General features: G+C 47.6%; 1 protein-coding gene and 1 long non-coding RNA gene across 8 annotated transcripts in view; both read left to right on the top strand.

Moving 5' to 3' along the window:
- The first annotated feature begins 25 nt into the window (after positions 1-25).
- LOC109458200 (uncharacterized) lies at positions 26-19634 on the top strand. 5 transcript variants are annotated; one of them, XR_012493110.1, is made up of 6 exons: positions 45-139; positions 559-655; positions 3631-3808; positions 4342-5064; positions 14198-14329; positions 18864-19634. It is a non-coding gene; the product is annotated as an uncharacterized LOC109458200 (long non-coding RNA). The 5 variants fall into 5 exon arrangements; XR_012493112.1 differs by lacking the exon at positions 559-655 and having other exon boundaries at positions 26-139; XR_012493111.1 differs by having other exon boundaries at positions 62-655; positions 16183-19634.
- A 1754-nt stretch (positions 19635-21388) lies between these two features.
- METTL9 (methyltransferase 9, His-X-His N1(pi)-histidine) overlaps positions 21389-24888 on the top strand; it is a 40479-nt gene continuing 36979 nt past the window's right edge. For 2 of the 3 annotated variants that reach the window (XM_074322726.1, XM_074322725.1), the window contains exon 1: positions 23329-23751. In XM_074322726.1, coding sequence (XP_074178827.1) covers positions 23587-23751 — 165 coding nt within the window. In that variant the 5' untranslated portion in view covers positions 23329-23586. Of the gene's footprint in view, positions 21470-23328; positions 23752-24888 lie in introns of those variants that run through there. The other variant, XM_074322731.1, reaches the window with a different exon arrangement.

Here is a 24888-nt window from a genome sequence, read left to right as displayed (position 1 = left end):
CAATGGCCACTCCGGAGGAAACAAAGAAGGCGGGGAAAGAGAAGGGGTGCGGCCGCAGGCCCCGCCTCCTGCGCTGGGTCGCGTCTGGGAGCGCGCTCGGGTGCCGGGTGTGGAGGTGGCGGCCTCCGCGGCGCCTGTGGTGGGTGTGTGGCCGCGGGGACAGCCAGTGGCCCGGTTGTGTGGGCGTGAGGGTGGCAGTCCGGCCTCCGGGCGTGGGCTGTTGTCGCTGGGCGTCCCTCGTGCAGGCGGGGGCGCGAAGGGTGCCGGGATCCAGAGGCGCGCGGCCCTGCGACCCTTTCTGGTCTTTGGACCCCTCCCCTCCCCCCGGGGCCTCTCGTTGATGCGCGGAAATTAAGGGTAGTTCGGGCCCTTAGGACCGCCCGCCGTTTCCTCCTTGACCTCTGCGCCCTTGTCACCTCCACCCCGCGGGGAATTGTACTCAACGCCCCCAAAACGGCGGGCTCCGCACCCGCTGGGGAACGTGCGGGCGGGAAGGGGCGCAGTTGACGCTGCTCCTCAGACAGACATTGCATTGCGAGCAGTTTGGCGATTGTTTAGGGTCGTGACCTTGTACCTGGAGGGGAGAGAGCCGTCCTCTCTCTCGGAGTAGAATGCCAGCCGACAGATGCGGGAGGAATATGAAAAAAGAGGAACGGTAAACTCAGGAATTCTTTTTTTCTGAATCCCGGTTGTACTGAAAGGGCAAAATGTTACTCATCCACTTTTGATCGCGGCGTGAAAAACGAAGGTGGCGTGGTTCGGTGTAAAGCCCCGACCCGCCTGCTTGTCAGGGTCCTGAGAGGTGTTGGTCCAGGGTGAAAAGGAAATAACTCAAACCCGTCTCAATTTCAAAGTAAATCACTACAGACAGAGCTTTGTGGAAAGCGAGGATAGTGGATTTAGGCTTTGCTGATGGTGGTTTGCGGAAGCTGAAGGGTTGAGCGTCATGCATTTGACCTTCAGGAGACTTGTCTTCCCACGTCACTGATCAGCAAGATGGAAAATGCTGGCATTTTTCTCCATGGCTCATAGCTCGTTTTGACTCCACATCAAATGGGAAAGTGTACTGAGACGGTCTTTTATATTTTCCTTCAGAGAGAGTGATCTGGAGAATTAAAGTCATTGATAATTTAAAAGGGCACAGAATAAAAAGCCAGGCTTTATGCCTTTCGGTATTAGTGGGTTCTCTTTTCTTTTTTAATTAAAGTTTATTGGGGTGACAATTGTTAGTAAAGTTACATAGATTGCAGGTGTACAATTCTGTAATACACCATCTACAAATCCCATTGTGTGTTCACCACCCAGAGTCACTTCTCCTTCCATCACCATATATTTGAAGTGGGTTCCTTTTAAGGACACTATTTGGGGAAACTTGGGGTTTTTTCCTCTGGAAAAGCTTAAAATTGCACCGAAAAAGAGATGTTAGCTTTCAGTGCTGAAAGCCTTACCTTGGAGGAGTCTCTGGCATTCTTTTAGAGTCTAACCAGTCATAGCTTGGAAGTAATCAAAGCAGGGTCTTGAGCGACATTAACAGCACTTGGTTTAGCAGTAGGCCAGTGAATAACAACCCAAGTGGATTCTAAAAGGAGGCTTTGGGCTTTCGTTTAACAATTCACTGGCTCAGCCTAATCATGACACCATTGGGGTACTTTTAAACTCTTCTGTATAAAACAGCTTGTGGTAAAGAGGGACCGAAGTCCTTCGTTCTGAGTTGTAAAGATGTAATATTCTGGTTCTTGGGTGTTTTGTTGCTATACTAAAATTGTGTAAGGAGAGACTTTAGATAATAGTGGTGGCTTTTAAAAAAAGTTCAAGTGGTGATTTTCAGTGTGATACTGAAATAAGTATTTACTATGATGACAGTAATCTAAAGCAAAATACTGATAGATCTTTTGCAGGTAGAAGTAAGAAAAAGTTCGCTTCCTCCTCTCAGTATACAGAGAATGCCAAAAAAATGTACATACATTTTAAGAAAACTATTGAAATTATAATATATGCCAATAACAGAAGAATACCAGTCACATGTGACGTCTGCAATGACAAGAGGTGCTCTAAGTGGTTCCCATCAGCGCCCAGACACTTCTGATGACGGCGAACTACTGCTTGAGCAACGCTGACCAGTGTCCACATTTATACATTTTTTTGGCATCCCCGGTATATAAACAAATGTTTTCTTAATGTTTTAAAAACCTTATATTCACATGTTTCAGACAGGAGGGCTGCTTAACTCAAATTCTTTAAAAAAAAAAATTTGCTCTCAACTCAGCAAACTTATGAGCTTTTGCAAAATTCTGACTTTATAAATAGCTGCCTTCTGACTTAATGACAGAGCAGTTCAGAAGGCGTGGCATGCTTCTTGTTTTAACACGCCTGAAATAAAAGGAAAAGAAGAGTGTCTAGATTTTGGTGAGCTAAATGTGTATCCTGGCTTCTGGTGTTTCTGACTCCCTTGTTTGGAGCCCTTTTAGTAACCCAGTGACCTCTAGCCTCAATCTTCATCTCACTTATGCCAAAAATGACTCCCGGGAGCGAGGGCTTCACCAGTAGTTCCCTGCGTTTTCAAATTTGAGAATTGTTGGCTGACTTCCACACGATCATACTTCTATTTTTCAAGTGCTTTGAGCATAATGACAAAAAAAAACCCCAAACATTCAGATTTGTATTCCCTCATTACAGCAGCATCTGCAAACATTGTAAGAATCCAAGTACACATATGGGCAAAATATTGTGTTCAGTCTGCAGACAATACTTTGTCTGCATAGGGGTTTAACAACCCCTTTTAAAATTCTAGGGCCCCACTTCCTGTAGAATTGGAATCATTCTTGGATCCTCCCAATGCAAAGTGAAGCTCAGGGACTTAGTTAATTTGATCTCTAATTTGCCTTTCCTTCTCTAAGAAATTGGGCAATACAGACGGCAGTGTCAGCTTAATTCCCAAGCATCATTCAGGCAATTACGTCTCTCAAGGTAGCTGAATATTTGTGTTCTCTGATTCAGTGAGATTGTGGAGACCTGGCCAAATATTCTGGTACGGCCGGATAAAACAGGAAAATCATGGTGTTATCTTAAAACTATCATCGAGATTAAAAGGAAGGTGACTCTATATTTTTTCTACGTCCATTTTAGGTACATCCCTTGGGCCAAAGTTACGTAGTCTGTCAGGAGAAAAAAAAGACTAAATCTTCCAATGCAAGTCTGTTATACTGTAATCCTAAAAGGAAGGGTTTGCTTCCATCCCTTCTCTCTGGCATTAGCTAAAGGATGTCACCTCGTTGTTCTTTTTTCTAGCGCGCCCTCCCAGGTAGGGAGAGTAGTAATGCCATAAATGCATCTCCCTGCCCCAAACTCTTGGATAAATCTCATGTTTATAAGTTAGAAGAAATAGTAAAAATATATCCACGTAGGGTCCTACTCTATGCAAATTCGAGTTCCCGGCAACATCTCAAAAAAATGTTGAGTGAGTAGATAGGAAAGTAAAGTGTTAAATCATTACATATCCACAGGGAGGAGGTTTGGACTCTTATTTAACTAAAATTAACTAGTGTCCAGTGGAATTTTGCCACCCGTCAGCTATTGCATGGAAACAGTGAATTTTAACCATTTTCCTTTTTTTTTTTTTTTAAACAAAAGGAAGAAGAATTCCTCTGCATGGAAAATGACGCTTTTCAGTACCAATCCCATTCTTGGGCATGTTCTACAATACCATTAGGGACTAAAATGCTAAATCCTGTCTTCCGCTTCTACTGGGTGAAGCTTTTTCTGCGTCTGTACAAGATTTCAGAAGTGGCTTTTCACCAAGCTCAGGGAGGTGAGCCCTTAACTGTCCTTTCACCGGAGACAGTGTTTCTCTCTTTTGCAGTTGTGCATTGTTGTGATTTTCCCAAGAGCCAATTCTTCACACAGCTGAAGAATTAAGTACTAAGAAAAGGTTACCCACGTCCAGGATCCTCTGTGGGAGGGCAAGGAGATGTGTAAGAGATTGCCACTTAACGCATACAAGCTTTAGAGTTTAAAGGGTAAGCTTTGTAGAGTGGGGATAATGATAGTGCCAGCTACTTAGGACTGTTTTAAGGATGTGGTGACAGAATTCAGGCAAACACTGGTGCGAGGACGCTAAACGCAAAGTGAGCGCACTCTGGCTTGTCCCTGGCGTCAGCTGTCGTTATTATTCCTGTATCAGCAGCTGCGCCCCCTGCCGGTCGGTAGAGCAATGAGCTTTTCCCCCCGACCGCATGATCTTTGGTCGCTTCACATTCAGTAAACAAACATCCAGGGGTCATTTTCATCAGCATCAACGACACTAAAATAATCCTGTGTGTGTGTATTTTTTTTTCCTCCTAGATAATTTGAATGGTCTGGAATGCGCTGAAGAACCTGACTAGGTATTTTCCCAACGACGGAAGGCCGCCTGCTGTTCCTGTCCTCACCTCTGTGTTTTTTTGTCTGGGGCCTCTTTATGCGCAGTAGCCTTCCTGTTTCCTTGGTTCCCTTGGAAACACTGTGGCGAAGGGGACTGGCTCAGTGGACTTCCCCTGGTGGTATCATTGTGTGCTTCTGACAGCACGCTTACCTTTGTCCAGCAAGCCCAGTGTGTCCGGTTTGTAGAGATTTTCACTAGACACTCAAGTTGGCTTCAGCTTATTGAAACGAAGCAAGTGGCCGCGCCGGTTGGCTCCACCAGCATCCATTTCTGTGGGCTCGTCTCTGACAACACGGGCATACTGCTCAATTTTCAGGCGGTTGCTGCTGTCATCGCCACGCTTGCCGCTGCTGGCCTCTACACTGGCTGTTCCACCTGCGTCACTTCAAACCCAAAAGAAGCCCCAAGGACACCCTTTTCTCAGAAAGTGAACTGGAGCGCCCTTGGACCTCCGTCGTCTCCCTGATGAGAAAAAGCCTGACCCGGAGAAACGTTTGCCTCTTTCTGATAATGAATTTCTTCCAAGTCGTCCACTTAACCTTCTTCAGTAACTTCACGATACTCTTCGTAGAGGGTCTCATTCCCATGCGGTTCTTGCTTCTATATGGAGCGTCATGTACGGGGCAGGCTTCATCTACCCACAGGTATGTGATGGCTTCTTCCTACAGGGGTTACAGAGTTCAGTCTTACCTGGCAGAGGAAATTAAGAACCTGACCATGTCGGTAGTTTGAACAAGTGACACGCATTTATTAAGGGACCCAAAGATTCGGAGCCCCGGACATCACACAAGTTTCAGCAGAAACATGATGGGAACGAGAGATGAAGGGAAAAAGGGAAGGCGAACCCAGTGAGAGCAGCACAGTGTAATATCACCGTGTGTCCCCGAAAATAAGACCTAACTGGAAATAAGCCCTAGCATGACTTTTCAGGATGACATCCCCTGAACATAAGCCCTAATGCATCTTTTGGAGCAAAAATTAATATAAGGCCCGGTCTTATTTTTGGGGAAACACAGTATTTTAAACACTTGAGCTCCTGAATTGGGTTGTCCTGAGCTTTCTCATTTAAGCCTCAGCAGAGCTGTGGGAGAAACTCAGTGGGTTTGTACGAGCATGTAGTTTTGCTTTGCCCTGGCATTTATCCCGGTGACCCTTACAAGGAAGAATAGCTCCTCAGGAATTCTTGAAGTCAGGTTTCAAGACACGTGGCTCAAAGGCTGAGTCCTGGAATTCCAGAGTGTTATTAAAATTCCATAGTCGTGACCATTATTGTAGACGGCTTGCCCTCCTTCAAAAAGTGTACCGGCCTGCTGTTTATTGGCCCTTTTTGAAGAGTACATGGATCAAATTGCTCCCTTCAGCCTCAATACAGCCTCCAAAAATAGGGCTTAACCTGCCCATGACACAGGTTTTTCCTGTTTTCATGATTAAATCCTAGAATCTGTTATGTATGCTCTTCAGAGGAGAAGCCATTCTACATAGACGCGTTTTTACTGTGTACGCACTTTCAAAACTATTTCAACCATGTGCGATAGGACTAGTTCTGATGTATTTCAAGTGTTGCCGTACTTTCTGAAGCCAAGTGTACGGGAGAGACCTTGCCTTTCCGCCATGTGGTCATCATTTGGTTCCTGTATCTGCCACAATGACGGTCACGTTTACTGAGAGCTTACCCAGGACTAGCCAAGTGCATTGTACACACGTGTCTCACGTAAGCTCAGACCACCTTGGGGGCAGACTCTCCTCCTCACAGGTAAGACACGGAGACCCAGCAGCATCACCTGTAGAGCCATGCGCCGTAAGAGTCTGTCTCTAAAATGGCCTGTTTCCGCGGTTTATTTGGCAGAGTACACCAAGTAGAACAGCGTTTCCGGCTTCATGTGGTCCCAGGTACGGTGAGCACGGAGCAGCGCGATGCTCTCCCTCCGTGGTGGCCATGGGAGGCTTGTCAGGCTCTTCGCTCCTCTGTGCAGTGTCCCAGAATGAAAGCTGTTGATTTCGTGTCTCTACGTGGCACTGTCAGATTCTAGGCTGTGTCTATCCTTCCCCTGTTGATCACGCACTTGCCTATAGTATCTCCTCTTCTCCAGGTCAAAAAGGTTTGTTAAACTCATACATAGAAAAAACATTTTAAAGAGTCGATAGATTTGTTTGGAACAGCCACATTGAGCTGTAATTCACATACCATACAAGCCACCCATTTAAAGTGTACAATTCAGTGGCTTTTAGTATATTCACAGATATGTGCAGCCACCTCCAGTGTTGACTTTAGAACATTTTCATAATCTCAGAAAGCAAACCCCACAGGCTTGAAATATGATTTGCCTTTCGCTGATGGCTAGTGATGGAGAGTTAAACACCTTTTCCTATGCTGTTGGCCATTTCTATGTGTTCTTTGGAGAAATCTCTATTCAGCTCATTGGCCCAGTTTTTAATTGGATTATTTGTCTTTTTATTGTTGAGTTTAATTGTTCTTTGTATATTTTTCATACAATCAAAAGATATAATTCACATACCATACAGTGTACAATTCCGTGGATTTTGGTATCAAGTATGTAACTTGCAAAAAATGTTCTCTCATTCTATAATGGTGGTCCTGACTATAACAAATTTAAAATGACATTTTTATAGTGATTTTTAGAATGAAATATTTTTGCTTTTTTTAAAAATTTAAACTTGCCCTGTATTTTCATTCTTCTATCTTAATGAAGATATTATGTATCCTTTTTTAGTTATTAACTTACGCTATTCTTGATATCAAGAGGAAAATATCTCATGAATTTCCCTGGCATATCTTATTCTTAAGAATCTGTGAATCTGTTGATGATTTAAGCAGGTTAAATGAGCAGGTAGTCATTTGAGAATAAGGACAAAGCATAAAGACCATTTTTTAAAGTCCCAAGCAAAAGTAGTTATTTCATTTTAAAAAGAGAATTATATATTCGTAGATATATAATATTTGGGGGGCTATACTAGTGTATGCCTAATTGTCTTTTTGTTGTTGTTGTTGTTAAAGATTTTATTGGGGAAGGAGAGCAGGACTTTATTGGGGAACAGTGTGTACTTCCAGGACTTTTTTCCAAGTCAAGTTGTTGTCCTTTCAATCTTAGTTGTGGAGGGTGCCATTCAGCTTCAAGTTGTTGTCCTTTCAGTCTTAGTTGTGGAGGGCGCAGCTCAGCTCCAGGTCCAGTTGTTAGTTGTAGGGGCCACAGCCCACCATCCCTTGCGGGAGTCGAACCGGCAACCTTGTGGTTGAGAGGACGTGCTCCAACCAACTGAGCCATCCGGGAGCTCAGCGGCAGCTCAGCTCAAGGTGCCGTGTTCAATCTTAGTTGCAGGGGGCAGAGCCCACCGTCTCTTGCGGGACTCGAGGAGTTGAACTGGCAACCTTGTGGTTGAGAGCCCACTGGCCCATGTGGGAATCGAACCGGCAGCCTTCGGCGTTAGGAGCATGGAGCTCCAACCGCCTGAGCCACTGGGCCGGCCCTGTCTTTACTTTTATAGTGTATTTTCTCATTTTCCATTCTTGCAAACCAAATGTTAACTTCTATTCAATGTTTAGTTTTTAAAACAAAATCTGTGCCTCCTAGTTATAAACTATCCATATGTGTATTTTCAGATTGTTTCTAGGGTGACTGTACAAGCTTCCTTTTGCTTATTTAACCTGCCACTAGCTGACATGGCTGATGCAGGTTTGCTGAAGTTCAATCGGCAGTAAGTAGTTGACTTATTTATTCAAACGTTAGCTGTGAAAGTATCACATGGAGGCAGGACCTATGAGTCTCCATTTCTCAGTTATGTCGCCACTGAGGGACAATCATAAGGGTTTGTCTGGAAATCAGAGAGCAGAACATAATGGGACATTCACAACTGGCCCCTGAGAGGATGTCATAAGTGTTCATCCCTCAGGTTCACACAGCCAGGGTGACACCAGGGCGAAATTCAGACACCAAAGTGAAGTGTCAGACAGCTTTAGGCTTTGCACATAACAAGTCGCATCGTCACACAGGACTGTAAGGCCAAAGGACCTTTGCTTGTGACCTCGCAAGAATTACAATGAAAAATCAAGGGTCATCTTATCTTTTTTCACTTGCACAAGTATAAGCTGATAAGGAGAGCTTTTCTTCTTTGCTAGGGTTGTGCGTGGTTTAGATCAGCAGTTGTATGTAGTTTACAAAATTCTCTGGATGGCAGACATTTTATGATCTGTGCCTCTTGTATGGATTGAGAGGAAGTGGTGTTTTAAGATGAGCCCATTCTTCCTTTGCTCTGTAGAAACACCTACTTTCTTTTAAAATGCAACTTAAATGGGGGAAAGCTTTGCCAATCCAGCCGCTCGATTTCCTCTTGATCTAATTCCTTTCCTGTCTCAGGCTTTTGTTGCTAAGTCATGTTTGCAACGATGAGCAAGACGGTAGCTCAGGACCAAGGCATTTTGTGTCCTCAGTGCCTAGAAAAGTGACTGGCTCAAAGCACGTTTTAAACGTGAACAAATTAACAAGCAGCAACTTCAGTCAACATACCACAACTCTCAGATGGCTTTTGAGTGTGTCTGGGTAGAAATAAATAAAAGCTGCCCAACAGCTGGAAAGGGAGGGACACCATTTACTGACGGCAGTGTGTGCCAGCACCGTGTGTGTGGCCTCTGCTTGCTCAAGCCTCACAGCAGCTTTGTGTGGTAGGCATAGTATTGACTCAACGAGTAGTGATTGATTGCCTCCTATGTGTCAGGCATAGGAGTTAGAGCGGTTCATGTCTGTCCTTCAAAACATGATTTTGTTTTCCTTTAGCCGACTGCCGTCCTGGTCATGTCAGATAAGAACTTCACACGACGAGCAGGAACAGACACATCTGCCCTTTGGCCTGTGGCGTTGCCAGTCTAGTGGGAGAGGCCGAGAGCAATTATAATGACCGTCATCATTATCCCCATTTCCAGGAAACTAAGATCCTTGAGGGGTTCACTTTCTCCAGGTACTGGAACCAGCCGCTTGAAGAACTGGGAACGAAACTCCAGCTCCGGCTGCAACTCAAGCTTCCTCCCATTCTCTGGCCTCACCTTTCCTTCCTTCCTTGTCTTTTTTCTTCCACTTCCTTTCTCCTCCTCTTTTTCTCCTCTTTCTCACCCTTAGTGACAAGGTTTCCATCGTTTGCTGAAATACGACAAGATTTCAGTTTATTCAGTCTATGCACTTGATTTATTTTGTGTGTCATGACTGAATTATCAAAAAAATGGGGCTGGCCCGGTGGCTCAGGCCTTTGGAGCGCCGTGCTCCTACCGCCGAGGTGGCGGGTTCGGTTCCCACATGGGCCAATGAGCTGCGCCCTCTACAGCTAAGATTGTGAACAATGGCTCTCCCTGGAGCTGGGCTTTCATGAGCAGCCGGAGGTTGGCGTGAATGGCAGGCAGCCAGCGTGAGCGGCCGACTGACGCCTGGCAACCAACTGCCTCAGCTGAGGGCAGCGCAAGGCCATAATACCACATGGGCCAGGGAGCTGTGTCCTACACACTAGACTGAGAAACAACGGCTTGAACCAGAGTGGGGGGGCAGGGGAGGTGGAAGAAGGGCGGAGAAAAATGACATGGCAGGATTGTTACGAGGAACACATGAACGTAATCCTTAATGAAACGGGCAGGGAGATTTAAGCGTGCCGCTTCTGGCCAGCTGTGTGACTGTGGACGCGTCAATCTGTTTTCCCATCTTCAAATAGGATGAGAATATCTTCCTAATAGGATTGTTGTGGGGCTTCAATGTGAAATAAGACACGTAGCCACTTGGCACTGTGCAAGGCACATAGAGCTCTCATTAGTGAACATTTAAGGGACCCACTGTGTCTCCTGTTTGAATCTTAGGTCCTTTACTTAAAGACTTAGGTTCTTCTAATTCTAGGACCCCTACGACTAAGGAGCGAAGAAATACATACCGAATAGATAATAAGTAAGTTCTCCTTTACTCTAACTATCACACTGTTTCTGTTACCGTCTTGGTGGGCTCAAGGAGGTCTTAACAGGCAAAATGGTCCTTGCTGCATATGTACCTACACGTGTACATGTGTCCACACATATACACACGTGCAGTTCCTGTGGTACAGACCCACGCTGCTTTTTCTGTTCCAGGTCACCCCTTTCCTCAATGGCTTTTGGCATCAGCACTTTGTTCACCAAACCTGGTCAGTCTTTAGCGTCCATGGTGATACTCTCTAGGCTAAACCAGTGTGGATATGGAGACCCAAACGAAAGGTAGAGTAAACTAACAGACAGACAGAAAAGTCTGAACATGGAAAAGAAACATGAAAGCAGAGTCAGCCTTTCTCGTGGACTAAGAGGCAGTTGTCTTAGACTTTGGATATTATGAGTCATTAGCTCATAGCCCTTGAGTAGCTGTTACAAGAAGTAGTGATGTCGGGGGACTTTGCAGGAGTATCTTTGAGGGTGTTCTTGAAATCACGTGTGCTGTAGATGTCTGTATGATTCACACCACGCATATTGATTGCTTTAGCTAAGTCATTCATTCCTTATTATTTCATTCACATGGGTTTTTGGGGGCCTGCTGTTATTATCTGCCAGGTTCAAAGGTGCTGGGGGTACAAGATGGATAAGAAGCCCCACAGATTCCCAGGCACTGTGACATGACAAGGGCCCCAGGGGCAGATGGGGGACACGGTGGGACTCCAGAGAAGAGGTCCTGCCTTAGTCTGCCCAGGGCCATGGGGCACGTCACAGAGGGTTCTGGAGCTGAGTTTGGGAGGCAGAGTTGGATTTACACCCCCTGAACACAGCAAGGTCATTCCAGGCAGAGAAAATGTCATGGCAAATGTGTGGATGCACGAGAACTCACAATAACCTCTTCATTTGTTCACTCGACAATGTTATGGAGAGTCTCCCACGTCCTAGGCTCTGTGACAGGGCCATGCACAAAGCAACAGAAATCTCTGCCCTCACAGAGCTTACGTTCTAGTGGGAGGGACGCAGGCAGGAAATTGACTAAGTGAAACAGCACGGTAGGTGGTGATAAGTTCGCTGGTGAAAAATAAACCGAGGAAGAGAACCGGAAGGGCTGGGGAAAGCGCACTTCAAAATAGGGTCATGCGGAGGCCTTGCCACGAAGCAGATGACGTTTGAGTAAAGAAGGAGGGGACCTGAAAGGAGATGCGGCTCTCGGGGTCATGGTTCCGGGCAGAATGCACAGTGAGTGCAAAGGTCCTGGGGCCGCATGCCTGCTCCTCTGGGTCGCAGATGGTTTAGTGGAGTTTGAGAAGTGTGGATTGATCCTGAAGGGAATGGACCGATATTGTTACCAAACCGCGGACTGACAACATCAGAGTTGCCTTTGAAAAGATCACCTTGCAGTGTGGAGGGCACTTTGAAGCGAGGTTGGACGAATTGCAGAGAAAGAACTGATTGTTACGTGAGAAATGCTGCTGTGGGCCTGAGCTGACGCTGTGTGACCTGGAGGGCAGGGAGGAGTCCGACACGGGAGAGACGGAGTCAGAATCCACAGAACTTGGGGGAACTGGGTAATGGAGGCACGACTCACAGTCGGGTAGTTCACTGTGTGAAGACATGAGCTGAGCGTGTGAGGAGGGAAGTACATGCCCACTGTCCTGGACAGCGTTTCTGCCGTGGAATTTGAAGGAACTTTCTCCACCTGCAAAGTGGATGTTTTCCAGCTGCACGGGGGCTGTTGATTGAAACCCAAGTCACATGACAAGCCTCAGGCCATGTTGTAGAAGCAAACCATGGTGGCTGAAAGGGGAGAGGAAGAGACTCTGGGGTGCGAGGGCCTCAGAGCTCACTCACGACAGGTGTGGAGCCATGGAGAAAGAAAGGGTGCTCTTGACGTGTGCCCCTCCCTCAAGTTTCTTTGCGAAAAGGCCCTCCAGGAGTGATCCTCAGCCGCGGTGGACACTAGAGTCACTTGGACTTGGAAACGTCCTGAGGCCCCAGCCACTCCCTGGACCGGTGAAATCGGGGTCTCTGGGGGTGAGATCCGGCGTCAGTGTTTTTAAAGCTCCCTGGCCTATTGTATTGTGCGGCCAGTGTGCAGGGCCTGGAGATTCACCTCCCTGGAAACAGAGGGCCCGGAGACTAATTCCTGGTACAGATCCGTTGACAACCAGCCACGCTGGCAGTCCGGTCTCATGATAGACACTGTAAGCATTTTTAGAGGCATAAATGTTATCAGGGCATCCACCTGTCACCACTCTCTGAGGATTTACTGTTTGGCCTCTGGTGGCCTCGCGTAGGTAACGCTAATCTTAAGTGTCCGACTGAAGTCCAGAGGCCAACCAGCTGTACACTCAGCAGGACGTGGTGACGTGAACCTCAGAGAGCACTTGGAGGTTCATCAGTGACAAGGTTAGCACACGTGTGTATTGGAAGGAGATTTCTTACTCGCGAGCGAGTTTTCTGATACCTGGCCACCGTTTTACAGTTACAACAAGCAGGACTGTACAGGTCAGGGGGATTATTATTCTCCTGCCATTTGGGAAAGATGGTCTGTGACTCCTTGATTCAGTGAGAGAAATGTGGCCTCTGCAGGAAGGGTTATTATACCACGTTTAATAGTGTCTTTCCTTCTTACTGACCCAGGGATCTGCTCTTGAGCAGCCTGTAAGTGTGATGGTTGCGTTTCTTGTTAATGGAGATTCATAACGGGGCTACTTGGTCACAAAAACCCATGTGTGATCTCCCTGATTATAAGGGACTTCATGTCGTAATACTAGAAATCGGTTATCTTCTTTGTTTTATACAGGTAGCGCCTGTTAAAAAACTGCCACCAAGTCCCCACTTTTCACCCACACACAAAAACAATGGCAATGAAATTCTAGTATCCTATGGAAAAGGCCGCCTAAGGCTGTGTTTGGTCAGTACACATTGATGGAGTACCTGAGAGGTGTTAGCCCTGAGCTGGGAAGGAGACATGTCTTGCTGAGGCAGGACACCTTCCTGCCCTGGGGAGTTTACGTGGTGGGGCAGCTGGAAAGCCCTGTCCAGGGAGCTAAGTCCAGGGTGGAGGAAAGCACACGGGGCAGGAGGCCCACGAGCTTATCCCTTGTCCCTCGGGATGCAGCGCACTGCCCTGACTCCAGTGGCGGCACTGCCCTGACAGTCCTGGCTGTTTTCCGGCTGCTGGAGAGAACGTTCTGGAATGGAAAGGTTTGCCCCAGGGGTCAAAGTGCCAGTGTATGTGTTGCATGACAGCGTCATCAGTGGATACTTGGCAGGAAACAAAAAAATCCATTCCTTAATAGAGCGTATAATATATTGAGAACAATCAGAATCTTCGGCTTAACGGAAGTTCGTGGCAATATAACAGGACAGCCCCATGGGAATAGAGTCATTGCCCCTGATTTCCTCTTGTAACCTCCAAGTGTGTCGAATGGAAGTAAGCTGAGTAATAACAGTGAGGGCCTCGCTCTCCGTTTGCATAAAATCCGCCGGAGCGTAATTTTGGAGACCAAAGTCTTATGAGTGTGTGGATGTTTATGTGTACACATTGGGTCGCTGCTCCGTCCCCTCCCGTGCACTGTGGCTGCAGCTCTTTTCACCAGGCCTTGTCACTCTCCTGTCACTCTCCTCTGGTCCGAACAGGTAGGAGGTAGGTTTCCTCACTTGTTAGAAAGAATCAAAATTGTATGATAAAATTTCTCTTCCTTTTTAAATGGGTTCAATACATGGCAAAACTTTTCTGAAATCTTTTGTTATGTAGTTTTGAATTAGTAAGAAAAGAAACCACGGGAAAAACTAACCGTGTTGTACATCTTCTCTTCCCCCAGTACAATGTTAGATCTTCGCGATGCTATGTTTGATTTGGTTGGCCTGGTCCCACTGGGCATGGCAGTCATTCGGGTTCTGGTGTGGAGCCCATTCTCAACCAGGAACGAGACGGACCACACGGGGTCCCTGAGGTAAGTGCCGGCCGTCACGGGATTCAGACAAAACTTCCATAGTTTGCCTTTTCTTAGAGTTTACATTATACCCGAAGGCAAAACGGTGCTCGATTACCTCAGACTTGTTTGGAAAACAAAACAAATAAAACAACAAAAGAAGTCTGACATGTTTTAGGGTTTTTGGACGACATAAGAAGGAAGTGAAATAGGAGTTAAGGGCTCTCGTGGCTGTTCCCAAGTGGTCTCACAGCCTGGACACGACCTGCCACTTCACCCTGGAGTTGCAGGAGTGGCTTTGGGTTTCCCGGAGCCCACCTGGCTGGGCACACCCCTTGCTCGTATCTTTTTAAGCCTCATGTTGCTGCTTTGACTGATTTTATTAGTGAGACGTCCGTTTTTCCCCTTTCATCATGTGGTACCGCGTCACCATTATCTGTCAAAACTCTTGACCTGTACACTGCCGAGGGTGAATAACCTGACTCAGAAAAGTGTACAGACCATTGCTTTCATTTTATTTTTGGAAGGTTGTCCTGAAGTAATTACACAAATGCCGTTGGACTTGCTATTTAGACATTCCGTTTCCTTCTCTTAGGTTATCTCAACACTTTAAAAGTAACTACGTCGTGAAAAAATAATTTCATGACTTGAATATTTTCAATTAGAGTACAGATTGCCTCTGCGAGGAACCCCTGCTCTGTCTTCTCCGTGGGGGGCCACGTTCACAACTCCCTGTTGATACAAGATTCCGGTGAGGGCACCAGGGCCCGGCCCAGGAGGCTGGCTGCTCTCCACCCAGCACCACCCGCGACTCAGGCTGCGGCTGACCGCTAGGAGGCAGTAGAGCGTTGTGTGAAGAACGTGGGCTCCGTAATCTGCACCAAAAGTCTGCCTTGAGTCATTACTCTGCAGTGGGAGGGAGCTTCTGTGCCTTGGGTGGTGCTGTAAAAAAACAAAACAAACATAAAATATATATAGTGTGTGTGTGTGTGTGTGTGTGTGTGTAAATAGTTATATAGTATATATATACTGGGGGTGGCAAAAAATATATATACACATTTTAAGACATGTTAACACTTTGGTCAGCGCTGCTCAAGCAGTAGTTCACCATAATCAGAAGTGTCTGGACGCTGATGGGAACCACTCTGAGCACCTCTTGTAATTGCAGAAGTCACACGTGACTTGTATTCATCTTTTGTTATTGGTATATGTTAATACAGTTTTTTCCTTTCTTAAAACATGTATACATTTTTTTGGCACCCTCTGTATATTTTATTTATACACATACACACACACACACACACACACAGGCATCAGCCTCATAGATTGTAAAGAGGATTTAGAAAGGTGACCCATGGTGACCACTTACTGCGATGTCTGGCACCTAATATGTGCCGCCGGCCTTAGTGGCATGTGTGGTACCCCTGCAGTGCTGTTGAAGGAGGCTCTTTTTCAACAAGAGTGAGGTTGTGACCCAGATCTAGACTTTCATGGGGTAGAACCAGGGCTGTTTTCATTTCTAGAGTGCTTGTCCTCTCAGGTGCTTCCCAGGGGACTGGGCCAGCCTCCCGCTGTGACCAGCAGGTGGCGTAATGGGGAGGGTGATGAATATGGGGGAGTAAGAAAGGCCAGGAGTTTGGTTTCGGGTCCTAAGGCGCTGACAATGTGTCAAGCACCCAACTCTCGAAACAAAAGATGTCTCCACTCACAAACTTTTGTCGCGGGTTTGTACTATCTGTGGTGAATTATTTCCTATTTCATGGTGTGTTATGGAACTCTGAATTTGTGAGATTTGTTTTTACAGGGTGTGGGGCGACACAGAAATTATGCCACTTGTCTCATGTACTGTGTAAGTACAGATATGTTTTTCTTAGCCCATAGGGGAAACAATTCCACAGAATTCATAATTCACGAAAGAAAGTAAGCAGGTGAAGGCACAGATGCTACAACTGGAAGGGGCTTTAAGTGTCTCTGCTCCAAATCCATTACTTTTCGTACCTGTGGTCTTTATTAATTACCATTTTCACAGACAAAATAGTGAGGTCATGTGGTTTTCCAAGGTCACATGGAAAATATCATGGATGCAACTAGACTTTGGTTTTCCTGCCTCCTGGTGCAAACGCTCACCCTGTTTCGGATGGTAAAGATGAGGGCTGGATAAACTGACATGGGCGCAGGGACCGAGAGTGTGGTGGGTGCAGCAACCTTGGAAGAGACCCACAGGCCCACTGGGAAAGCCCTCATTTCTATCCAGTGCACTTTTCTGGCAAGTGAGATCTGATAACTGGGTGAAGGAAGGCTGGCCGGTCATCCTCAGTTCCCATACGGAGCGTGAGGTGCATCCATCCATCCATCACCTGAGGTTTTGCTGGCACAGAAGGGATGGAATGAGGGACGTGGCGATCTAGGATGACACCAATGGATGACGTCACGGAGCCTTGATACAATGGATGCGCCCACCTTCATCCGCACAGACACCTGCTGCCTTGAGCAGAGGGGGCCAGGGTACCATCTCCCGGGCTGGGGATGGAAAGCTGCTACCCAGTCAGCCTGCCTCACCGTTTCCTAGGTGTTCAGAGCTGACCCAGCTCTTCCCACCCTCCACCCGCAATGAGCCGTTACTTCTATAGATCTGGGATCAGCTTCCTTCAGTCAACTTCCACTCCAGTCTTGGCGTGGGGACCTGCCTTTTTAAAAGTGACTTTCTATCTCTTTGTTCTTATCCATTATACACATGCTTTTAAAAAGTGTGATCCTCAGAAAGCAATTTGATTTCCTTATTTTCAGAAGTTTTTATGGCAGTTTTATCATCGACTTCATGTACTGCCTACCACATCAAAAAGACCTGACTTAAATTTCTTTTTCTTCAAACATCCTTAAACGGATGTGTCGAAAATATAACGTATTCCTGATACTTGTGTCCAAACAGATATAAGTTCTAAACGGGATAAGAGAGTGACGAGAGTTAGCTGTCCTCCAGTGTGAAGTGATTCACCGTGTGTCAGGATGAAAATATGCCCACACAGATGCTGCTGCTTGCAGTTCAGTAATGTAGAAATTCTAGTCCACGAATCAGTCAGCATGTCTGAGAGTCTGGAAATGAATGAATCCATTGAGCTGTCAAGCCCTACAGGGACAACTTAGGTTTTTTTTTTTTTGTTTTTTTTTCTGAAGACTCGTTCCGTTGGACAGTCACAGTGACTGTAGATGTGGGGAAAAGTATCTGTAGACATGTCTCCTTACAAAAGCAAAAACCTAAGGCAATTGTTTTACAATTGTGAGATGTCTGAAAAGCAGCAAGTTTGGCTCCGGTGTCATCTATAGTTTGGGTTATAAAGTGGACTTTTGCTGGAGGGAGAAGAGCCTGCTCTATATTCACAAATACCAAACTACACTTGAGTGAAGTTCCGAGCACAGACAGCACCCCCACCCCCACCCCCACCCTGCTGGCCTGGCCTGGCCTGGGAGGCAGGAGGAGGAAGGGGGAATCTGAGTTCCACTGGCTGAGGAGAAAAGTCTTCATGGTACAGGCAAAGCTGCCAACCTAATATCAGCCCCTGTCATAGCTCAACCAGTTTTTCAAAAGACTTGAGCAGAGAAAGCTAGTGAACTTCCAAACAACGTCTCTATTGTGGAATAGCTTAATAGCCGCTTTCAATATTGACTTTGTCCATTTGGAACAAAGGATGCTTGGTAAGGGGAGACCATGAGTGGAGAAGAAACAACGGCAGGGGTCTCACCGTGCTGAGGTTTTGGTTATCTAACAGCCAAACGCCTTTTGCCTGGATTTAATGATTTGGGCACGCGATAAGTTTCCGGCAGATGCTGGGCTAAGTTGTAAAACACACTCACACGAGTTGTGGCTGTTGAAAAAATCAATCACAGTTTTCAGCAGGGCAGGGAGATCATTCGGCCTGATTTTCAGGTTGGTTATTGCCCCAGTATCGTCTTTCATAAACGTCTTCCTTATTCTCAGACCAGTCTGTGGTTGTGCAAAAACGAGATAGTTCAGCAGAGATGTGCCTCTGTGGTCTGTTACACAAACTCTTTCAGCTCGCTGATGTGTATGTACGGACATATGCGTTCTGTCCATAACATATTTATATTTTGTTTCAAAAGCTTGCTCATCGTGCCGAGCAATTTCTTCATGTATTTCATAAAAACCATAAAGTTGAATGTTTTATAGTCACAAAAGAAGGCTTTATAGTCTCAAAATAAGTATATGAAAACACAGTGGCATGGTTTCTGTGATTTACAGTGGGTGGAGAGGAAGCAGCCATTCATGAGGCCAAACCCACATACATGCAGGAGACAGCAATTAAGCGGCCAGGGACAGGGATGTTTTGAAAAGACACTTAAAACAAGATGAAAGAATATCTTTGAACCTTTGAAAATGCCCCAGAAAGTTAATGAAAACAACAGCCTCCTCTCTTTCATCAGAGCTCTGACTCAGACCTGCTACTAGGAGGACCTTGCTGAGTTGAAATGTATATGTCAAAAACCCACATATCCCTTTAAGAGGCTTAAACTATTCTATGTTTCCATTTCTTTTAAGGATCCTAGAAGCAGTCGCCTATAGGCACAACGGAAGTACACAGGTGGCTGGCTTTAGAGTAAAGAAACCAACGCACAGGGTGGGGGGTTCAACGGAAGGAGCAAGTTTCCTGAAGACACTGCATACGACTCTTGTTTGACTCGAGTTGTACCACCATCGGTTAGATGGAATCAAAAGATTTCTGACCCCTCAACCTTGAGATTATGAAGAAACTGATTTGTTTGCTGGAGTCGGGGATCTAGTTGAGTGTTAGGCTACAGGACTTTCCTTAATGGAATTTGTCTTGTGGGACACTAAGTTTAAAGTAGACGCTGGCCCTGAGCTCGGGGGCGACTTAAGCAGCTTGTCCAAAGAGAACAGACACGTTTCCTCTGAGCCTTGTGGTTCCATCATAACAACCACTCCCGCTGTTTGAAAGCGGCCTGGGGTGGGGCCACTGCAGTCCAGAGGAACTTGGGCAACTCGGAAGCTCTCCAGCTTAGCACGATGTCAAAACGGGGGCCACAAAGCCACACACACTTCCTCGGGGCAGCCTTTCCTGACCCAGTTAGGTCAGCTCTCTCTGCTCTAAGTTCTCCTAACTGTATACAGTTCCCAGCACTCAGCAGTTTGTAATTGCGTGTTCATTTTGTGATTGCTTGGATGGGTCTGCCGCCCTACTAGACAGCGGGTGTGAAGGTGACACATTGTGTTGATTACACTTTCCATTCTGTTTAGTCCAGCAGCTGGTGTATTGCACGGGACTCAATAAATATTTATTGGCTGTGTGAACATGGTATTCCTTTGTCTTTCTGATGTTATTCCTGACATAAACTGAAACAGGTATGACATTGCCATGGGAGGGAGACTGCGGGGGTCAGAAGCTTTCAAGCGGGTGCAATTCTGTGGCTGGCACAGCTGTAGACAAATGGGCCATCTGGGGAGAGTTCTGGTTACCTCCAGAAAGACAGGCATCCCTGACAATGAGGTGGCTTGAGTTTGCTGCCGGATTTTGTGACTTTAGGTTTGAAAGTTCCATTGTTTTGTTTTAGGTTCCCTTCCCCCACTAGCATCCTCACTCCCTTGGTTCCAGCTTTCAGGAAGGGGTCTGGGAACCGACCAGTTATGAGGAGCTGTTATCAGTGGGTTCTATGGGGATGTTTCATGGAACAGCAGCTTTGCAGAGACCACTGTCACCTTGGAACTGAGTATCCCTATTGTGATAACCTTGGTTGATGTTTCTACAGTTGAGGAAGCTTTCAGATCATCTGCGTCTCAGAGAGACAATGTGAAGTAGGCCGCTCAGAACCATGGCCCTCAGTGTACAGCTGAGGAAAGGGAGGGTCAGAAGACGTCGATTTACCCAAGTTACGGTACAAACAAGAACGAGTGAATGTTTTTTTTGGAACGTTTCCTATCTGTGTGGGGGCCCTCTGTATTTAGAACATATCATTTACTCCTCACCACACCCACACGAGATAGGTAACCATTATTACCACTCCCATTTTACAGATGGGGAGACTGAGACCTAGAAGTCAAGTTTGCCACAAATTGCTTAAGCAGGAGGCATAGAGCCAGGCTTCAAACCCAGGCTGTCTGTCTCAGGACCACAGAGGATGAACTACTAGGTCTTCCCACTTCTTGTTCAATTTTGCTGCTTTATTTTGCCATTTTTTAAAAACCTGTTTGCAGTTGCACCTTAGCTTAGAATGTATCAGAGACCATTGTGATGTCATTGCATGATTGAAATTATATCTACGAAGTCCAGTTAAACATCCCCTACATTTACTAATTTTAAAAACGTATTAAATACATTTACCAATTTTATTTTGTTGATGTGGCCTGGCCATTGGAGGGCACCTCCATTGAATATATTGAGGAAAATTTGTACCTTTCTCTGACATTCTACAAAACATTGTTAAGAAGTATTAAAAAATTCAAGTCCATGAAAACAGGTGATTATATAAGTTCTTTTTAGACTATTATCTCTTCAGGGAGATGACAAATGACCAATAGTGACCGGCACACTTTGTGCCCTCTGCAGAACCAAGTTGCTCTCCCAGTGGGTTCTCTTTACACTAGATTTTATAATCGAAAACATGAAAATGCCATAATTTGTAGTCGATAAGAACAGTTACAGCAAAAGTGCCCTTTCTTGAATTCTAGGTAGGAAAGTGATCCAACAAGATTTTGGGCCTATGCACAGAGCTGTGACCCAAGCTGGACACCCAAGCTCCTGGTCAGTAGGGCAGTACACAGAAAACTCAACACAGAGAATGGTAGTTACGTTGTCTTTTGAATGTCACTGCCTACATTTCAAAGCCACATTACAAAGGATATTGACTCATATTTGTGTGTGTGTGTGTGTGTGTGTGTGTGAGTGTGTGATCTGTGTCTTCCCCTCTCCATGATGGATAATTGAGGTTTTAATATACAGTAGTGACATTCTAGTAGATGAAGGAAGGGGCAGTCCCGGAGGGCAATCTGAACTTCTGCTTAGTATATTTACTCTTGCTGTTTTTCCTTCCTCCTCATTTGTAATTCAGGAGGCTCTCTGAGAAGAGGACAGCGAGGCTTCTTAGATGGATCGAAGGACCATGAGCTGGGATACCGGTTTCTTTGAAAAGGTCTGCTATTGAATTTGCTCTGCTACTTTTAGGCAAATCATTTGGTCACGCTGTGCTTTGGTTTCTACCTGTGCTTGCTGGGTGTAAATAACATGTGTTGGAGTTTTTTGTGATTATTATAGACTATGATAATATGGAAATGATTTATTCTTCCAGGCGCACTGCTCAGGTGCGAAGTGACAATCTGCTCTTTTTGAGATGCTGGGCTCCTTGGCAGTCACCTGACCCTGTCCTTCAGACTCCAGAGCCATCTAGTTGCCTCTTGCTCATCTGACACAATTTGCAGACTCTGAGCTGCAGCTCATCAGGCTTAGAGTGGGGGGCATACCTTTTGTTTTCAGAAATGAAATATGTCATTTTATATGCTCTTGCTGCTTTCACCCCCCTCTAAAAAGATGAAGGGTTTCTTTTGGCACAGAGCTGCTTTATCTGTGACACTGTTCCCAGGAGACAGGAGGGAGAGGTGACATGGTAAACAAACTGAGTTATTTGGACGTGCTACCATAGATCCTTTTTGATGATTTGGGCCAGGACCACGAGAGGTTTGAACTAGATTTAGTAAGGTGCAAGCTCTTTGGGGTTTTGGCAGGAAGCAGTCCGGGAGTATAGTGGAAGAGAACGCAAAGTACCCTCCCCCTTTCCCGCCCCACCTTTTTTTTTTTTTTTTTTTTTTTTTTTTTTTTTTTTAATGGCCTACGTAGCATTAGGCAACAGGATGTCCTTGTTAACGATAGGTGCCAAGCTGAGATTCTCTGAATCTAATAAAAACGTCTGTGGGTAAGGAATGATTTTGTTCCGTTAGTGGATGCATAAATGACAACCTCTGAAATGCAACGTTGGAGTTAACAGATTTCTTTTGAACTAAGACAAAATGTATATACAGTATTTCTAGTGCAGTTAAGTCCAAAGCATTCTCTAAGCAAATCGAGGAAGGTGTTCAAGTTAGAGAGCCCATGAAATGTGTCACGCCTTAGTTGCAGCTTGGGTAGCAGCAGGAAGAACTTCAGACACAGGAACACGGTGTAAGCCTTCAGGTTTGGAATGTTGCTACTAGGTCTCCCCGAGCTACAAATGATCAAAGACACATCCGGGTAAATACCAGCGCTTAGTTGGCTTTGAGAGTGTTGTGCCCAACCTCCACCTGTTGGTTCCAGGAAGCGAGCAGCCAGGGACTCCGGTTTGGGGTCTTCGTTCTTGGACAGGGTCATCAGGACATCAAAGCATGACCTACAGGTGCGCCAGCTGCGGTCGCTTCCAACAAAGGCACAGCTTTCGCGGATGCCTCTTAGCAACCCGCAGCCTGCAACGGGCCTGGCTCGGGGAACGGGGCGCGGTGGGCTGCCCGCCACCCCCGATTCCCGTCTGCTGCGCACCACCTGCCAGGCAGGGTGGGGGCCCTCGGGCTGAGGGGCTGGCTTGTTGGCTCTGAACGTAAACAGGAAGCCACGCAGCTAAGCCGATGACGGCGACGGGCTGGCAGCGTCCGTCTCCGGCAAGGACTTAGCCCGACTGTCTGGCCTCTAGGAAAGGAATGAGCCGCCGCCGCCTCGGCCCCGGACCAGTCGGCACAACAGGGTTCAAGTCCGGCCGGGGTTGGGATGAGCGGCCCAGAGGCGATCACTAAGGCGAGCAAACACCAGAATTCCCGCGGCCAGCACCGCGGAGGGACCGGGAGGGTCCGATTACCGCCTTCGGAAGGGATCCCGAAAAAATGAACATCAGCGCCGCCATTACGCGGAGCCGCGGGGCAGAGGAGAGGCTGGGCCGCGCGCGCCAGGCGAATGCGCGCCCCCTCGGCCCCGCCTCCCGGCCGGCCCGGCCCGCTGATTGGGCGGAGGGAGCGCGCCCCGGCGAGAGCGCGCCCCACCGCCGCTCGTACGTGCTCCGGGTGGAAACCCGCGCCGCCGCTGGCGGCGTTCCGCGGGCGGAAAGGAAGGGGGAGGCGGGAAGGCCGCGCGCCGCCCGCCCCTCCCCACCCCCGCCTCGGCCCTGCAGGGGCTGGATGGGCAAGTTGGGCGCGATGGCTCGGGCCCGGGCGGCGGCGGCCGGAGGTGGCGGCGTCTCCCGCTCCTCGCCGCGGCGCCGGCGGTGATCGGAGCGAGCGGCCGCGGTCCCTGATGAGACTGCTGGTGGGCTGGCTGTGCCTGAGCCTGGCGTCCGTGTGGCTGGCGCGGAGGATGTGGACGCTGCGGAGCCCGCTCACGCGCTCCCTGTACGTGAACATGACGAGCGGCCCCGGCGGGCCGGCGGCCGCCGCGGGCGGCAGGAAGGAGAACCACCAGGTACGGCCGGCGGGCGGGGGCGTGGCGGCCGGGCCTTCCCGCGCTCGGCCGCCGTCGTGGGGGGCGGCGGGCCTCGGCCCCTCGCAAAGTTTTCCGGGCGGGCCGCTCGGCCCGGGCCCCGCGGCGCCTTTTGTTCCCGGCGCGGCGGCCGAGGCCTCCCGTGTCCCCGGCGCGGGCCGGAGCGTGGGCGCCCCGGAGCCCGCATTGTTCCCGCGTCCCAGGCGGCGGCTGCAGACGGTCGGCTCCCTCGGCGTCCGCGCCCGGCGCCGGGACCGAGGAACCTGGGGGCCCGTGGGCGCGCGGCCGGCCCCGGGCCTCGGGGAGCAAAGCCCAGACCCGGCCCGTTACCCCGCACACGCTCCGTGCCCCCGAAAGGCCGGCCCCTCTTTTTGTCTGGTTGAATCCGCGATCATACAAATACAAAGGGTCATAAAGAAATGTGACCGTGCACCGCCCGCCACTCAACTCTCCGGGCTGATTCCGGTGACATTTCCCCGAAGCATCTAAAAAATGCGTTTGACAGGTCGTCGCCCGCATCCCACCCAGCCTCGGAGCGGCTTCCAACTTTGATGCTGGTGTCTGAGCCGAAAGGTGTGGGCGGAGGGAGGTGATGCAAGCCCTTATGTCGGGGCTTCTACCCCAGAACCGGGCAGGAAGGAATTCTTCTAAGAGTTGCAGTTGATGCGATGGGACCGGCGGGGTATACCGTCTTTTTATTAGCTTGGTTCTGTGCCGTGTAAAGAAGTACGTGCAGGGCAGCTGTAGCATTAAGAGTGAGATATTTCATATTTGACCACCATGTAGTTTGCAGTTCACGTTACATTCGTTGAAAAGAGAGGCTGTTGAACTCTGCCAGAGTGTTGGCTTATAGCAGCTACTAGCATTTATAGTACATTTTGCCTTTCCATTTATTCCCCATTTTGTGTCTTATCATTTTCATAGACTTCTCATTTTCCTATGTGGCTTTTCTTGTTATGCCAGGGGTTCAGAGAGTTTACACCCACGTTGTTTTGTGTGTGTGTGTGTGTGTGTTTAAATGAAAGTAAGGAATGATCCAAGGGGATAAATGCAATTCATTCAGAAAAGTAGCATTTAGTTTTTGGTTAGCAAATATTTATAATGGCCCGTTTTCTATTT

This window comes from Rhinolophus sinicus, linkage group LG18 (assembly GCF_036562045.2).
Source record: "Rhinolophus sinicus isolate RSC01 linkage group LG18, ASM3656204v1, whole genome shotgun sequence".
In the NCBI taxonomy this organism is placed as follows: domain Eukaryota; kingdom Metazoa; phylum Chordata; class Mammalia; order Chiroptera; family Rhinolophidae; genus Rhinolophus; species Rhinolophus sinicus.
This window is presented reverse-complemented; position numbering and strand designations above follow the sequence as displayed.